General features: G+C 45.5%; 1 protein-coding gene across 1 annotated transcript in view; it reads left to right on the forward strand.

Annotated features, from left to right (window-relative positions):
* LOC144669928 (sorbitol dehydrogenase-like) overlaps nt 1-18,647 on the forward strand; it is an 81,546-nt gene that overhangs the window by 55,177 nt on the left and 7,722 nt on the right. Inside the window, exons 4-6 of the mRNA XM_078532210.1 lie at nt 166-284; nt 9,052-9,117; nt 17,095-17,273. Coding sequence (XP_078388336.1) covers nt 166-284; nt 9,052-9,117; nt 17,095-17,273 — 364 coding nt within the window. The remainder of the gene's footprint in view (nt 1-165; nt 285-9,051; nt 9,118-17,094; nt 17,274-18,647) is intronic.

An 18,647-nucleotide genomic window follows, 5' to 3' on the forward strand; every position in this document is an offset into this window, starting at 1 on the left:
TAACCCTTGCAGTTCTGCACGTTGACATTCTTCACCCTGAGCTTGGCTGAATGCAGCAAGGATTATAACCTTCCCTACTCTAAAAGCCTTGACATGCAATGCGTCAGTGGCAATTGAGTTAGTACGTGTATCACTGTGGTTAATGTTTGTTTTGCCTCCCTTCAGGCTTCCTGAGTGTGTGAGCTTAGAAGAAGGTGCATTAGTTGAGCCTCTCTGTGTCGCAATTCATGCCTGTCAAAGAGGGCGAGTGAAAGTGGGCCAAAAGGTTTTTATCTGTGGAGCCGGTAAGTAGATACTTGCTTCTTTCACCTAAAGTATTGCAACATCAATAGCTCCTTCCTTATCCTCAAAAAGGTGTTGAATCCTATATGTGTTTAAATCTGTATCAAACAGCAGAGAACTGATTATGAGAAATCAGGCTTAGGGGTAAAATTAAATTCTCTGAACCCCATTCCCCTCCCCTCGCAAGTTTGATTGGAAAGTTCACACGGATTGGCTGCATTGCCTGTGCAAAGTTGGGCGCAAAAGAAATACAGGTTCCCTGTACACTCTACACGATATATCATATTCTTCCAGCCCAGGTTGGATTGACATGTGGGGACTGCAGTCCCTCAAATTATTGGCAACAATTGATCTGAGGGGAGATTTCAATAGCTCACCCCAAAGTTTTGGGTGAGAACAGGTTCAGTTGCTTGGTAAATAGAGAATGACAAGTCGAAGAAGTGTGAGCTAAGCTTTCCAATCAGCAGCAGTGTGTACCATCTACCAAGATGCACTGCAGGAATTCACCAAGGCCAATCTGTGTGAGCTGATTTGGTTTCTGTCCAACCGGGATTGGCATTTCAGCCAACGATTCACTCAGATTGGGCCACAGCCATTGAGATCTTTATATAGGATTAAAGAAGGAGACCACTCGGCCCATGGCAAAAGACCTATCCAATTCGTCCCACTGTCGCCCCATCTTGCTGTATAGCTGTGAAATGTGGACCGGTAATAGCGTTGAGGAGAAGGATACATGGAGAATGCACACGTTGACCTTTCCCTGAATGCTTGGTGGTGTTTGTCGCAGGACTGATCTCTGATTTAATCTGAGTTATCAAAAAATCCACAGAAGGAAAATCACAAAATTACCAACAAACCTGGTTCGAACAATTCCTGGCATTTAGCAAATAAAATCCTGGACATCCTGGACTCTAGGAAAATAATATTTCACATATATTTGTTGAGTAGGATGATTAAATCAAATTGGCGGCATACATGACTGGTATGTGGCCAACCTGATATAATTGCCCCATTCATTAAATAAACAATACATTGGGTGAGATTTTCAGTAAAAGGACAGAGAGGCTATCAGCACTCACCATTTTTAAGGACATGCACAGTCTGAGGTGCCCTGCTCCTCTAAAGGCTTCACCCGGAGGCTCTGTATTCCAATAGCTGTAACAGAGTGAAGTTGGGATACCTAAGTGATAGATACCAACTAAATAGGTCAGAAAAAAGTTAAAGCTTGTCCATGCAAGTGAATTTTTAACAGTGTGATTAGCTTTAATTTCTGACAGCCTCTCTCACACCGAAAATTCCTTTGGATTTTTAATTTTAAACTTTTAACAATCTTTTCTTTTATCCCTCGCAATCAAATATTTCTTTCTCTTCCTTTTGCTTTCTGTACATGATTTGACTTTGAATTAAATATTCTAACTTACACTTTCTGGTTTAGACACTATGCCTCAGTAAGGATTCCTCAACATGGTTAGTTAAGGGGAGACGCAGTCGCTTGTCCTGTTCACAAAGACTCCACATCCCCTGTAGATGGTGCTATGCTGTTTTTGTTGTCTCAAAGAACCACAAGTTCCAGTGCAAAAACCCACAGAAAGTCTGTGATCATGTACAAATGCAATGGACAATGAGTGCTGTTTGTTTGCTGGTGACCACAAAATCCAGGCCTATTTCTCTTTAATGTATCCAGCAACGTTGCTTACCTTTGGTGAACAAACTCCATCTTCTACTCTCCCTCCCTCTTTATCTGTGACTCTCCTTGTCTCTGAGTTCCTCTCCCTCCCTCCATCTTTCTCTCTGGGTCTTTCTCTTTTCCCGTCTCTTCTCCTTGTCCCTGTGTGTAGTTCCGTCTCACTGTCTCACCGTGTGTCTCTTTTCCCACCTCCCTCCCCCGTGCTCTGGCCTTAGGTAACAGAGAGAAGCAACTTGCAATTTAGGGGAGACGAGTTTTGGCAAACTGTTAGCCTACTTAAGACTGCGAAGACTTCATTAGGACTTACTGAATGGCATCCAACTCCCTACAACATACGCCAAGTCTGTAAGACTTGGGACCCCATATGTGGAATGAAGGGACCATCATTTTAAGGCCACTTAGTAGTTCAGAATAAGAGAGTATGGGAGATAGCATATCTCTGACTCAGCTGGGAGCTGCTGAATTGTTTCTATTGCATCTTCCGAAAGGTGCAATCTCTAACTCGTCGTGAGCAATGCCATTTTGCATTAGCAGAAATAAAGGAAAATACAGTTGGGCAGTTCTTAGTACAAGAGATGAAATATTTATTGCATTAACTCTTGACCACAGGCTTGCTGTAGACTTTGGCACTGGAACTTGTGGTTCTTTGAGAGCAAAAGCAGTGCAGTGATCTTACAGGGAACTGGGACCAATGTGGACAGGGCAAGCATACAGTGTATCCCCTTAATGAATCAGACTGAAGAATCCTCACCGATACATGCAGAGTCTAAACCAGCGTAGCAACGTCTGGGATTAGCCCTTCTGACAGATCAACCTCTGAAAACTACCCACTTAGCAGTTGCATCCCATTTAACAAGGTTCTTATTCTGAACTACTAAGTGGCCTTAAAAATGATGGTCCCTTCATTCCACATATGGGCTCCCAAATCTTACAGGCTTGGCGTTTGTTGTAGGGTGTTGGATACCATTCAGTAAGTCTTAATGAAGTCTTTGAAGTCTTAAGTAGGCTAACTGTATGTATTTATTAACTACAAGAACTGTGCACGTATATACAGTTAAGGGTCCAAGCTAGGAACTGTCTCCATGCTTGCTTGTACACACGGCTCTGTCCAACACTAGACTGACCCCTAGGTGTGGGTCCCTGACATCACTGTTTGTGCAATACTGTACTTGATCCCATGTTACTTCTGTATGTGCCAGGCCCTTATACTACACCTCCCCCAAGTGTTAATGGACAGTTTAGGGATTAGGAGGAGGCTCCTCCTGTTTCTCCTGACTGTAACATCTGGGGTGCCAAACAGGTAGGACCAACATTGATCATCGTCCTTCTTGAGGTCTCTAAAGGTCTTTAATCCAGACTTTATCATCCTTTCATAGTTGTGGAAAGTGTCTGATGCAGTACCTTGTGTTGTAGGCGGAAGACTGCATCCGCCTGTAGGACTGCCCTCTTGCTTGGAATCCTGGTAATCCTTGGTTACCAACCCTGATATGATCATTTCAGCAGGATTGGAAGTTGTGTGCAGAGTTTCCTGTCCATCAGGAGGAGTTCGAATGGGGCCAGGTCTCGTGGTAATGAGGTGGACCTGTAGGTTAGCAGTGCCGAAAGGGAAAGTCCTCATTCCTTTTTATGCAGGTTTTTACAGTGTGGGACCCCTCTTTCGGCCTCCGCGTTTGGCTGTGGGTATCTCGGGGAGCTGGTACGATGGTGGAAGCCGGATGTGGTGGTGAAGTGCGCAAAGTGCTCATTTGAAAACTTTGGGCCGTTATTAGACACAATCTCATCCAGGACGCCCTGGCTCACAAACCCCTCTATCGGCATCTTAATTACTGCTTCTGGGGAGTCGTATACAGCTGCTTCACCTCAACCCATCTGGAAAAGTAATCCACCACAATAAGGAACGTTGAAGATAAATAAGTCAATGTCCAGCCTCTTCCATGGCCTGGTAGGGAATTGTGTAGGGATGAGAGACTCGCTTTGGTCCTGCCTGTGCAGTGCACACACCTGACAGTTTGCTATGGTGTCCCCAATCGCCCTGGAGATGCCAGGCCAACAGACAGCGGATTGGGCCTGTGGCCTGCACTTGGTGATGCCCAGGTAGCAGTGGGGCAAGATTTCTTTGGTCGTCGGGTGCGTGTGGCCGGGAAACGACCCACTGCCCGCGATCGGCCCCCCAACCGTGATTTCAGGCTGGCTGGCCAATCAACGACCAGGGCTCAGCGTTGCCAGGGTGGGGGAGGGGGGCGGGAGGAAGGCGAGCACTGAAGTCAGCGCTAGGCATGGGGGGGGAGTGCGCACTGACAGCTCCCTGAAGGCGCTGAGCTGTCTCAGGGAGCTGAAGAATTGTAGAAACAGAGAGAAAGCTTTCAAAAAATGAGAGAAACATGTCCCCCGGGACAGGTTAAAAACGCTGTCCAAAAGCTTTTATTTGTTTTAAAATTACTGTTGGAAACCTCATCCTGCCGATTCCCCGCCTGCCAACCGCAAGGCTGGACAGGCAGCGAGAAATAGGTTTCAGTTATTTGATTTAGGGCCTTAGTAGCCTCTTAATTGCTGCCAACTCCGGCGCACGCCCACTGACTGAAATACCGCACGAGTGCGCGATGACACCGGGATGCTCACCCGACATCCTCGCGCACTATTTTATACCCAATCGGATCGGGTGCGCGCCCTCCCTCGGGATGTCAAATCCTGCCCCTGGTGTATGTTTTGAAGGATCTCTGGTCAAAGGGAATGACCAGCCCCTCATTGTATACCAGAAAGTGTTTTTGTTGTCCAAGCCTTGGTACCACCGCTTGGCCTCTGTTGTGGCCACGCCCTTGTTGGCAGTAACGGCCGCTCCGAGCACACCCCTCATCTCCCATTTGCTCCTGGTGAATCCGTTGGAGTTGGCTTGTCACTGGCAGGTGTCTCCTTGTCAATTGGGAGTATGTTCCCAGCTCCTCAATGCGATTGACGTCCTGTTTGGTCACAAGGCCGACTGTGGCTGTGGAAAGTGTGTCTGCAGTTGTTTGGTTTTTACTTTGGACATTTACCGTCTCGTAGGTGAACCTCATGAGGCGCAGGTGGAACCTCTGGATTCTGGGGGGGCATCTTTGCAAACTCCTTCTCATCCAGTAATGAGACAAGTGGCTTATGGTTTGTGTGGATTGTGACCTTGAAGCCGATGATAGTCTGAAAACTTCTCGCATGTCCACATTACTGCAAGAGCTCCCTTTTCTATGAAGGTGTTTCTCATCTCCATGTCCAACAACCCTTTGGGAGTGTAGTACACCAGGCGGCGACTCCCATCCAGTTGTTGCTGGAATAGGACCGCTCCCAGGCCTGTGGATGAAGCATCCGCTGCTATGGTGATGGGCAGGGATGGGTCGCAATGGACCAGAATATCCAGAGAGCAGCATTGCCTTGATGTGAGTGAATGCTTGCTCTTGATGTGAGTCCCCGCACCATGACTGGTCTTTCTTAAACAAATGCCTCAGAGGTTCTGGGACCTGTGTCAAATTTGGTAAAGGTATCGACAGCTGGTTCCCCATCCCCAAGAATGGCTGGAAGTCTGGAATCGAGGATGGGGTTGGGAACTCACTAATAGCTTCAGTTTCCTGTGGGCCCATCATGATGCCTTTATTGCTGACGGTGCGGCCCAGGAACTGAATTAATGTTTTGGGGAACTCACATTTCTCATTCAGCATCAGCCCTGCTTCCTGTGGGTGCTCTAAGGCTGCTGTGAGTCTTCTGTCATGTTCCTCCACCATTGTACCGTGAACCAATACATCGTCCATGTGGCAATTGACCCCCCCCGGAGGCCCTGAAAAATGGCCGACATCACACGTTTAAATATTTCTGGTGCCAAGGTGGTTCCAAATGGCAGGCGGTTAAATCAGAATCTGCCGAAGTGGGTAATGAGTGTGGTCAGCAGCCTGGACTCTTCGTCAAGGGGGAGTTGTCAAAAGCCGCTGTTGGCGTCCAGCTTTGACAACACCGTGCTCTTCGAGAGTTTAGTCAGGCTTTCATCCACTGAGGACTGGGATGAGCTTCTCTGGCTACGGTTTTATTGAGCTGTGTCAGGTTGACGCAAATACGGGTGGAAACATTCAGTCTTTGGGCCAGGGATCATCCCAGAAGTGAGGAGATGACTCCATGTTTTCATCCCATTCAGCTGCTGCTTCAGGAGTGGGTGGGGAACCTTTCGTGGTGTGAATAGGCAGACGTGTGATCCTGCATGTGTTTCTCCTCCCTCAGTGTGATCCTGCATGTGTTTTTCAGTCACCCAGCCCTGTAAAGAGGTTTGGGAACTCACTTCTATACTTGGAGAGCCAGGCCCTTGTTGGTTGACCTGGTCAAGCTTTTGTAGGAGTGATCAGTCCTGGCTGTGTACCACAAAGAGGTTTCTCGGATTCTTCTATCCTTGTACCTCGCTTGCAGGGTTCGTGCTTCCTGCACCATATAGGTAGGCCGTGGGTGGCATTAGCCGTTGCGTCACCAGCCAAGGCTCTCTGTCCGACAGGACTGTAACAATGGCCGTTAAACAAAATGTCCACATTCCAAAATGAAAATCCAGCATCTTTGACCTCACCCAAGAAGCATGGCTGTGTGTCCTCTTGGTGTGCATCTCGACCTCGTGAATCATCTTCTATGTGTCTAGATGTTTTGGCCTTGCACAGTTTGCCGAAGTGTCCAGTTCTGTTACACTGAAAGCATTGGGCTGAAATTGCAGGACATTGATCTCCCCTGTGGGGGGCGCTTTGCTCCACGGCACTGGCATAGTCGCCCTATTGGTCGGTCAGCCTATCACTCCCGCTGGCCTGGAGTGTCCCTGTTTCTGTGCTGTTTAACTAACTGGATCGTAGGGTTATCTTTGCACCATAGTTTACTTTCTCCCCTTAAAATGGACCTGTGCTGCACACAGAGCTCAGTGCCTATCAATATGGATAGCTTTCTCGAGGGTTAGATCAGCATGTCTGGGAGTGCGCCGTCTGCAACTCCTACAACTATTCTATCCTGATAAGTTCAGATTTCAGATCTCTGCATTCATAGCCATCCTGTACAGATCATTAATGAATGAGTCGATAGGTTCTCCTGGACATGCTTCTTAAATTTAGCTGTTTTGCGGACTTTGTTATTTCTTAGGATAAAATAAACATTGAATGATTTTAATGCTTCTTCAAATCTGGTAGATGATTTGTTGATTCTTTGTCTGGTAGTGAATGGAAAAACCCAAAACCTCGCAAAAATGCAGAGGAAAATTAAAATCCTGCAAGGCTAAAGAAAAACTCAAAGTAGCATTCTGACCTGATGAAAAGCTCGAGAAGCAGATGTGCAGAAAATCACTTGGGAAAAGCCCCAAAGAAAGGCTTGAAAGCTGAAGGCAGAAATCTGTCCGCTATCAGGCCTACCAAATAGAGCAGTGTGTTAACCTGTTAAGCTTCTATCTTTTGATCCAGGCCTGAAGCAGTCACGTATCTAAGGAATCTTTTTCCCAAGGTCCCCAATTATTGATTGATTGACCTGGGCTTGAGATAAGTCCAAATTGATCAGGAAGAGTGGGTTTATGATCCATGGTTAAAAAATTTTGAAGTGTAGATTCAGCTTTAAGAAGTTTCTGAAATTCAAGTTGGTGCCGCCATTCATTTGAAGGCAGAGGATTTTCCTGCACTTGCCAGTTTTGGCGGGCTCCCACTGCAATAGCATTCGCGCTCAGCCTTGAAAAAATTTTAAACAATGGCTGCTTGGATCAACTGGCTGCAGATGTCTTTATTTTAGTGCTACGCTTTAAGGTCGCAAAGGTGCTGAATCCTGGCCTTTTCTGGACTTCAAAGCTTATTCTTTAGTCACGATTCTTCTGAATCATTTTTTTTCCCTTCCGAGCACGTTCAGGTGCTAACTTAGGAATCTGATTTTGTGAAGGAGTTTTTAAGTGGAAATTTCTGGCCACTGAGCTATTTAAAAGTTTCTCAGGACTTTCTGCATCCTGGAATTTAAAAGTTTTAGCTCACCCCTGTTAGGTCTGCTGACTCTGCACTCTGGGAATTTAACCTGGATATCCAAGAGATCCCATGGAGTCTTCGGCTGTAGTGAGGAATTTTAAATTTCTGCCTTCAGCTTCCAGGCCTTTCTTTGGAGCTTTCCACTGGCGAGTTTCCTCTGTGTCTGCTTCTCAAACTTTTCTTCATGCCAGAATGCTTCTTCAAATTCTTCTTTAGTTTTGTAGGATTTTAGTTTTTTCTCTGCATTTTTTGTGAAGTTTTGGGTTTTTCCATTCGCTACCACCATGTTGTAGAGAGTTGGATACTGCTCGGTAGGTCTTAATGAAGTCTTTGTAGTTTTGAGTAGGTTAACTGTATGTATTTATTAACTACAAGAATCATGTACATTTATACAGTAAAGGGATCAAACTAGGAGCTGTCTTCATGCTTGCTTGTGCACACGGCTCTGGCCAACACTAGACTGACCCTGAGATGCAGGTCATGTGTTCTCTTACATCACTGTATGGGCAGTACTGTACTCAGTCCCATGTTAACCCTATATGTGCCAGACCCTTAAGCTGCAGTGTCTACGCTGTAGTCTTGCTGGATTCTTCAAAGGTGGAGAGTTCCAATTTCAACGTGTAGATGTTGTGCCTCTACACAGTAGCTGTTGCCTGGCTGTGGGCCAAAGTTAACCTGTGGCCATTGAAGCTCCCAGTTTAATGTTGTGAGACACAGGGTCTATAATCCCTCACTGGGCTACTTCTGCGGTCAACACTGATAGCAGGCCAGCTACTCAACGAGAACCCTCATTGCAAACGCTTCTGCTACACCTTATGGTGCCTGTCTGCCCATTTGACCAGAGGTGATCCACACTATAGAACAAAAGAGGAAATGAAAAATAAATCTGTCAAAGATATTTACAAAAAGAAACTATGGGATCGCTATTCGCCCTTGTATGGTATCAAGGGATGTTTACAATCACCATTACAATGTTTACAAGATTATCAGTAATGTAGCTCTGTGTGTATTTTGTGTATGTATATTGAGTAGCTTTGGCAAGTGTATCCAGTAGCTATCGCTGCAAGATTTTGTAACCTGTGGCATTTTTATTCATTTAAGGGCCAATTGGATTGTTGACTCTACTTGTTTGCAAGGCCATAGGAGTGAGTCTGACTGTGGTTTGCGGTAAGTTTTCGTGCATATCTTTTTAAACTATTTCTAGCCTGGGAGTCAATCACTTCTTTGGTTGTCCTGGTGATATTTGTGCAGTTTAACTTTGTTCTCTTCCACTGGACCTTGTGAAGGGTCAACTAGCCCTTGAGTTGTCTTGGGACACCATCCTATTATGATCCTTCTCCCTCTTGTACAGTATAAATGAATGGGCCCCGTCTTGGAGCAACAGTTTATTTTCTCACCCCAGGTGGATCTTGAAAAATGTCCCTGTTGGTTATTTGGTCTCCCTGTCAGCACCCAAGGGGACAAAGATGGAAAGTGAAATACCTGAGTAGTGTAAGAGGCCCTACAGTTTGCAAAACGTTTTTCTCCTGATGGCATTCAGTGTACACCACTCTCCTTCCAGAAAGCCTCAATGGAAAGTGGGAAGGATCCACTCTTGATTGATTCATCATCTCATCTCTGATCCAGGAACCTCCAGCAATTGGCACAGCAATTGTACTTCTGAGCTACATTGGAACAGAAAGCAGCCTTACTGTGGGCTCACCTGGTGCCTCATCCCCTATGCTCCTTCTCTTTAGTTTGGTTAGAACCTGATGACCAGTCTCCTCCCAGATTAGCACGACCTATGCGAGTGGGGTGCACAGGTGTGAAACCAGTTGGGCAGATTGGGTTAGAGGTGCCGCCTGGGTGTGGCCAGACTCCTGACAGCCAGACAACCTCACGAGGTGGTTGATAGGGAACATTTGGGATTCAAATCGCTGAGAAACCCATCTCCTCATCTACATGTTTGATGCACTCGTCCCTATTAAAACTATTGCCTTGTCTCAACCTGGCCGTTTCCCTCGGTATAGCCCTCTTCTCTGCTTCCTTAGGTCCAGACTTGAGCAGGTAGGGCAGACAACTGGCTTAGTCATTCCCTGTCAGATTAGGGCTGGGCCCATGTAAAGCACTATCGGGCCCTGCTCTCATCTGCTCAAACCAATCATTATTCAATACTCACCCCTGCTTTATTGTACTACAAACCATCTTCTCAAACCCCTCTCCCTGTCACCTCCACCCTCACCTCCAACAAGCACAGGGAATTCATGGACTTCTTTGCCACCAGGATCGAGACCATCGGATTAGCTGCCCCCTAGGTCACTAAACGTCCTCTAATGTTCAGCCCTGCCCTAGTCCTGAATCTGCATTTTTCTCTAGTTTCTCTCCTATCTCCCCTCATGTCTTCTCCAACCTTATCTTGTCTAGGAACCTCATCTCCTGTTCCCTCAACCCTTTTCCCACTAAACTACTGACCACCCCTCTTCCCTTCCTTGACCACATGTTAGCCTATATTGTTAACAGTTCTCTCTCCTCAGGCGTTGTCCCTCCCCCCTTCAAATCTGCCATCAATGACAGTCCTCTCCTCAAAAGATCTCAATCCTCACCACTCCATCCTTACAAATGACCAGCCCATCTGAAGCTCTCCTTTCCAACGTCCCCCAATCTGGCTTCTGCTTTGGCCACAATACTCAAATGGCTCTTCTCAAAGTCTCAAGTGACATCCTATGTGACTGCACCAAAGATAAACTATTCCTCCTTGCCCTTCTGGCCCTGTCTGCAGCCTTTGACACGGTTAACCACTCCATCCCCTTTGAACACCTCTCCACCACCATCCAATTGGAAGCATGGTGGCATAGTGGGAATAGTACCTAGTAATCCTGAGACCTAAGCTGGAGGGCACAGGTTCAAATCTGACTAAGACGGTTGGTTGTATTTGAATTTAATTAATAAATTCCATTTTTTATTTAAAAAAACCTGGAATTGAAAGCTATTCTCAGTAGTGGTGCCATGAAACTATTGCCACTTGTTGAAAAAACCCATCTGGTTCACCAATGCCCTTTAGGGAAGGAAATCGGCCATCCTTACCCAGTGTGGCCTGCATGTGACTCCAGACCCACAGCAATGTGGTTGACTCTTAACTGCCCTCTGAAATGGCTGAGCGAGCCACTCAGTTCAAGGGCAATTAGAGATGGGCAACAAATGCTGCTGTTGGCAGCGATTCCCACATCCCATGACAGAATTTTAAAAAAAGCTTTGAGTAGGGCTGCACGCACCTGATTCCATTCCTTTCAAAGCAGCATCTGTGGAGAGAGAAATAGAGTTAATGTTTCAGGTGGAGAGGGCGGACAGGAGCCTCAGGCTAATGTCCCATTTAAAAGATGACACCTCCGACAGCACTCCCTCAGTACTGCACTGGGATGTTTGCATGGATTTTGCACTCAAGCCTCTGGAGTGGGACTGGAACCCACAAACTTTTAACTCAGGCGAGAATTATTTTTTGTCCTTCTTATTAGATGTATTGAACATTTAAAACATTGACATCATAATCGCCCTGCTGTATCGTACAATCACCCTTCAACCAACTGAGAAAAAAATCATGACTGAAAACATTCACAGCCTCACAACAATTCCGTTGCTTTAGTTATTCCTCCACCACTTTTAAAGATTCAAGAGTTCTGCCCACTGAACTCTGACCAATGCGCCCCTGAAACAGGATTACAAAGTTTAAGCATAACCAAAGAGATAAAAACAAAAAACTGCGGATGCTGGAAATCCAAAACAAAAACAGAAACAGAAATACCTGGAAAAACTCAGCAGGTCTGGCAGCATCGGCGGAGAAGAGTACAGTTGACGTTTCGAGTCCTCATGACCCTTCAGCAGAACAAGGGTCATGAGGACTCGAAACGTCAACTGTGCTCTTCTCCGCCGATGCTGCCAGACCTGCTGAGTTTTTCCAGGTATTTCTGTTTCTGTTTTTGTTAAGCATAACCAACTCCTGCTGACATCATTCCTGCTCTTCTGCCTCTTCTGACTTAGCACATGTTATGCCGAGTGAGAGATTTTCAGTCAGCGCCATTATGTGACATTATGGCCTGAATCTTCCGTTCGGCGTGTGGGGGCAGGCCCCGCTCGCCGATGCGTAAAATGATGCGCGGTGCCGTCAGGCGTGCGTCCTGATGTCACTGCGCGTCATTCCGACCTTCAGTTCGGCAGGCGCGCACTGGAGTCAGCTACGCACCCGCCGAACTGTCAAAGACCTATTAAGGCCATTAATCAACTAATTAAGGCACTTGTCAGGACAGCCCGTCCAACCTTAAGGTTTCTAAGAGCCCAGGCGGCCTTCACATTTTTCATGGAACCTCATCCACGGGCGGGATGAGGTTTCACGAAGGATTTATAACTGCAATAAAAATTTTTATTAAAATTCATAGACATGTGCCAGCTCATGTGTCACATGAGGGGACACGCCTGAGTAATTTTTTTCATTCTTTTTTTTCCATTTTCCACAATCAAATTAATCTCCCTGAGATCAGCTCCGTGCCTCAGGGAGATTTCTGTGCTTTTTTGTGCGCAGGCCCTGACTTTCCCTCCTCCCTCTGCCCGCGCAGGTAGCGCTGAGCGCTTCCAGGTGCACGTCACGCTGGGCGGGCCTCAATTGGCCTGCCCACGTAAAATGGCGGCGCACAGCCGATCGCAGGCAGCGATCAGCTCCACGCCCGCTCCCGCCCAACCCTCCCGACGGGGGAGAAAATGCTCCCTGATGTTGTTTTTGATTGCTACATTTGTGCAAATGCACTCAGAGTGCAGTTGTTGCATTCTGCTGAAATTAGTTGTTTCTTAACTGCTTTGTAGACAATCTACCCACCCAATTTTCCTGGGATGGAGAATTTAAGTCCTGAGGATTGGATAGGCTGGGATTTGCTTTTTTTGTAACACAGGAGGCTGAGGAGCTATTTACTTGAGGTGTATAAAATAATGAGAGTCTGATATAGAGTGGATAGGAAGGACCAATTTCCCTTAGCAGAGAGGTCAGGGGGTCAGATTTAAAATAATTGGTCAAAGGATTACAGGGGAGTTGAGAAAGGCAGGGGGACATTTAAACAATGACTCCTAGTTCTAGATTCTTCCACAAGAGGAAACATCCTCTCCACATCCACCCTGTCAAGACCCCTTCTGGATCTTATATGTTTCAATCAAGTCATATCTTACTCTTCTAAACTCCAGCAGATATAAGCCTAGTCTGTCCAACCTTTCCTCATAAGACAACCCACCTATTCCAGGTATTAGTCTGGCAAACCTTCTCTGAACTGCTTCCAACGCACTTACATCCTTCCTTAAATAAGGTGACCAATACACAGTACTCCAGATGTCTCAGCAATGCCCCATGCAACTGAAGCATAACCTTCCTACTTTTGTATTCAATTCCTCTCGCAATAAATGATGACATCCTATTAGCTTTCCTAATTACTTTCTGTACTTGCATACTATGCATACTAGCTTTTTGTGATTCATGGACTAGGGCACCCAGATCCCTCTTCACTTCAGAGTTCTGCAATCTCTCACCATTTGGATAATATGCTTCTCTTTTATTCTTCCTGCCAAAATGGACAATTTCACATTTTCCCACATTATTCTCCACCTGCCAGATCTTTGCCCACTCACTTAACCTATCTAAATCTGTTTGTAGCCTCCTTATATCCTCTTCACAACTTACTTTCCTACCTTTCTTTGGGTCATCAGCAAATTTGGCAACCATCCCTTCAATCCCTTCATCCAAGTCATTTATATAAACTGCAAACAGTTGAGGTCACAGCTCCGATCTTGGTGGCATCTTGCCAACCTGAAAAAGACCCATTTATGCCTACTCTCTGTTTCCTGTTAGCCAGCCAATCTTCTATCCGTGCCAATATGTTACCCCTTATACCATGAGCTTTTACTTTCCACAATAACCTTTGATGTGCCAAATGCCTTCTGGAAATCTAAGTACAGTACATTCATCGGTTCCCCTTTATCCACAGCACATGTTACTTCCTCAAAGAACTCCAATAAGTTGGTTAAACACAATTTCCTTTCACAAAACCATGTTAACTCTGCCTGATGACCTTGAGCTTATCCAAGTGCCCTGCTATAACTTCTTTAATAACAGCTTCTAACATTTTTCCTATGACAGATGTTAAACAAACTGGCCTGTAGTTTCCTGCTTTTTGTCTCTCTCCCTTTTTGAATAATGGAGTTACATTTACTATCTTCCAATCTAATGGGACATTACCCGAATCTGGGGAGTTTTGGAAAATTAAAACCAATGCATCAACTATCTCACTAGACGCTTCTTTTAAGACCCTACGATAAAGTCCATCAGAACTCGGGCTCTTGTCAGCCGCAGCTCTGACAATTTACTCAGTACCACTTCTCTGGCGACTGTAGTTTTTCCTGACTTCCTTCCCCATTTCCATTTCCTGGTTTATAGTTGCTTCTGGGATGTTACTTGTATCCTCTATAGTGAAAACTGATGCAAAATACTCGTTCAATTCATGTGCCATCTCCTTGTTTTCCATTATCAATTCTCCAGACTCACTTTCTATAAAAAATTACACTTCTGTCTCTGGAGTCTTACCTTAAGATGTCACCATGATGGAGAGGAGAGACACTGTTGTGCTGAAACCTTTGAACATATGACAGAACTCCACCTGGAAAACAATGCTAGTTGGCTTGTTATCCCTTTAACAAGTCCATTTTATATATATTTTTTAATTGACTCATGGGATGTGGGTGTCTCTGGCTAGGTCAACATTTATTGCCCATCCCTAGTTGCCCTTGAGAAGGTGGTGGTGAGCCGCCTTCTTGAACCGCTGCAGTCCCTGTGGTGTAGGTACACCCACAGTGCTGTTAGAAAGGGAGTTCCACGATTTTGACCCAGCGACAGTGAAGGAACGGCAATATATTTCCAAATCAGGATGGTGAGTGACTTGGAGGGGAACTTCCAGGTGGTGGTGTTCCCATCCATCTGCTGTCCTTGCCCTTCTGGGTGGCAGTGGTTGTGGATTTGGAAGGTGCTGCCTAAGGAGCCTTGGTGAATTCCTGCGGTGCATCTTGTAGATGGTACACACTGCTGCTACTGTGCATCGGTGGTGGAGGGAGTGAATATTTGTGGATGTGGTGCCAATCAAGCGGACTGCTTTGTCCTGGATGGTGTCCCGATTCTTCAGTGTTGTAGGAGCTGCACTCATCCAGACAAGTGGGGAGTATTCCATCACACTCCTGACTCACGCCTTGTAGATGGTGGACAGGTTTTGGGGAGTCGGAAGGTGAGTTATCTGTTGCACGATTCACAGCCTCTGACCTGCTCTTGTAGCCACAGTATTTATAAGGCTAGTCCAATTCAGTTTCTGGTCAATGGTAACCTCCAGGATGTTGATTGTGGGGGATTCAGTGATGGTAATGCCATTGAACATCAAGGGGCGATGGTTGGATTCTCTCTTGTTGGAGATGGTCATTGCCTGACATTTGCGTGGTGCGAATGTTACTTGTCACTTGTCAGCCCAAGCCTGGATATTATCCTGGTCTTGCTGCATTTGGACATGGACTGCTTCAGTATCTGAGGAATGGTGCTGACCATTGTGCAATCATCAGTGAACATCCCCACTTCTGACCTTATGATGGAAGGAAGGTCATTGATGAAGCAGTTGATGATGGTTGGGCCTAGGAAACTATCCTGAGGAACTCCTGCAGTGATGTCCTGGAGCTGAGATGACTGACCTCCAACAACCACAACCACTTTGCTTTGGACTAGGTATGACTCCAACCAGCGGAGACAATTGACACCAGTTTTGCTATTTACCAACCAAATCAACAGCAACATCTTGCATTTATACAGTGCCTTTTAACATGTGACATAAGACATAACAGTTTCACATGAACATTTTCAGGTAAAATTTAATGCTGAGCCAGGTAAGGGGATATTAGGACAGGTGACCAAATGCTTGGTCAGATAGGTAGGTTTTAAGGAGTAAAAACAGAAAATGCTGGAAAGACTCAGCAGGTCTGACAGCATCTGTGGCGAGAGAAACAAAGTTAGCATTTCAAGTCTGTATGACTCTTCTTCAGAACTAAAGCCAAGTAGAAATGTGATGGAATTTATATTGTTTAAGGAGGGGTGGAGTAGGTGAAGCTGGATGGAAGGTCAGCAATAGGTGGGGACTAAGGAGAGATTGACAAAAATGTCATGTACACATGACAAAGGGAGTGTTCATGGCAGTGGTAAGAGCTAAAGATGGTGCTGATAATGGCATAAAGGTAAGAAAGCAGAATGAGATAACAGCAGAACAAGGGTCAGTACTCTGTGAAAGAACAACATGGAACAATAACAGATGGCCCTTTTGTGGGTGGGGTTGGGGGGAGGTGGAGGTGGTTGGGAAAAAAGGATAGAAAAAAGGATTAAAAAGGGGATAAAACAATAAATAAATGAATAAAGATAAGCAAATAAAAAAAATAATTTTTTTTAAAAAGGTATTATAAAAGGGTGAAGATAGAGGAGAGAGTTCATCATCTGAAGTTGTTGAACTCAATGTTAAGATCGGAAGGCTGTAAAGTGCCTAATCAGAAGATTAGGTGCTGTTGCATTGGGCTTCACTGGAATATTACAGCAGGCCAAGGACATGTGGGCATGAGAGCAGAAAGGTATGTTTAAATGGCAAGTGACGAGAAGGTCTTGGTCATGCCTGCAGATGGACCGAAGATGTCCTGCAAAGCGGTCACCCAGTCTGCGTTTAGTCTCCCCAGTGTAGAGGAGACCGCATTGGGAGCAGCGAATGCAGTAGACCAAATTGAAGGCGGTGCAAGTGAAGAGCTCCTTCACCTGAAAGGAGCGTATGGACCCTTGAATGGTGAGGAGAGAGGAGGTAAAGGAGCAGGTGTTGCACCTTCTGCGTTTTAAGGTTTTAAGGGGTGTTGGAAAAGAGGGGAGGGAGGTAGAGAGGTGAGAGCGTCTATGGAGAGAATTCCAGAGTTTGGTGCCTAGGCAGCTGAAGGCACAGCCAACAATGGTGTGGTTGGACAGGGATGGTGGGGGTAGAGGAATTTGGGATGCAGAAGAGACCAGGATTGCAGGAAAATGAGAGCCCTTGAAAACTTACGTTGTTTAATCCCAGTGCGTTCTTTTTTTTTTAGATATGTGTCAGGATCGATTGGAGAAGGCAAAATGTTTCGGGGCCACCATTGTCCTAAAGGTCGATAAATGTACATGTCCTATGGAACTGGCCCAGAAAGTGAAGAACTCTCTCTGTGCCATGCCCGACACATGCCTTGAATGCACTGGGTCCGATACCTGTATCCAGGCTGGTGTCTATGTAAGTATTGGGCTTCACAGCAAAAACCCTTAGATTTTTAAAACCTGTTCACCTGTGCAATATTAGACAAAAACACAACATAAAGCTAGAGATTATATATGGAGATTTTCTGCTTTGATGGAACAGGGTGCCTATAAGTGTTCCAGCAAGGAGCACCTCCTCACCTTGAGTATGGAAGTCGAATATTTCTTTACATTGGTTAAAGGGAAAAATGATACTCCAAATGCAAATTTCCAAAAATGGGCTGGTACTACTTTTTCGCTACTGTGAAAATTTGCTTTATTATTGTGGGCAACACCAATTCACTTAAACAAGACTGATGGGGGGGGACAGAAACAAGAAAGCATCCAGTGGATTTATAATATAGGTAAATGCAGGTTACAGCAGAGTCCGCTCAGTGCAGTAGTGATCATAAGAAAACAGCACACAAGGGAGGTCATTTGGTCCATCATATCTGCGCTGGCTCTCCAAAAGAGCTGTTCAATTAGTCCCACTCTCCCTGCCCTTTCTCCATAGCCCTGCAAATTCATTCTTTGCAGGTATACACCCAATTGAAAGCTGTGATTGAATCTGCTTCCACCATCCTTTCAACTAGTGCATCCCAGATCACAACAAATTACTGCATAAAGAGAATTCTCACCCCCCCGCAAACAGATGGTTTTGCCTATAATCTTGAATTTGCATCCTCATGGTACTGACCCACCTGTCAGTGAAAGTGGTTTCTTCTTATTTACTTCAAAACCCCTCCTAATTTTGGACACATCAATTAAATTTCCCCTTAACCATCGATGCCCATGGAACAACTACCCAGTTTCTCCAGCCTCCCCGCATAACTTAAATCCTGCATCCCTGGTACCATTCCAGTAAATCTCTTCTGCACCTGCTCCATGCCTTGACATCCTTCTCGGTGCCCAGAATTGGGACAAGGTAATCCAGTAGAGGCCTAACTAAATAGCTTATATATCACTATTGTTGCTGCAGTTAGGCTTAGAGGCTCAGTAAAGGTGTGAGGACTGTTACATGTGGCAGCCTTTCTTATGCTATCAAGCAAGACTAGATTGAGATCAATACTATTCTACTTTCTACTACTTTCCAACCTTTAATCCAAATGTATTTATAGAATTGACTGCAATAAGGCATAGGAGCAGAAGTAGGCCATTCAGCCCATCGAGTCTGCTCCGCCATTCAATGAGATCATGGCTGACCTGATAATCCTCAACTCCACTTTCCTGCCTTTTCCCCATAACCCTTGATTCCCTTACTGGTTAAAAATCTGCCTATCTCGGCCTTGAATATACTTAATGATCCAGCCTCTACAGCCCTCTGCGGTTAAGAATTCCACATATTTGATTCCACACGGTACCGAGTCAACAT

Source organism: Cetorhinus maximus, chromosome 30 (genome assembly GCF_964194155.1).
Source record: "Cetorhinus maximus chromosome 30, sCetMax3.hap1.1, whole genome shotgun sequence".
Taxonomy (NCBI): Eukaryota; Metazoa; Chordata; class Chondrichthyes; order Lamniformes; family Cetorhinidae; genus Cetorhinus; species Cetorhinus maximus.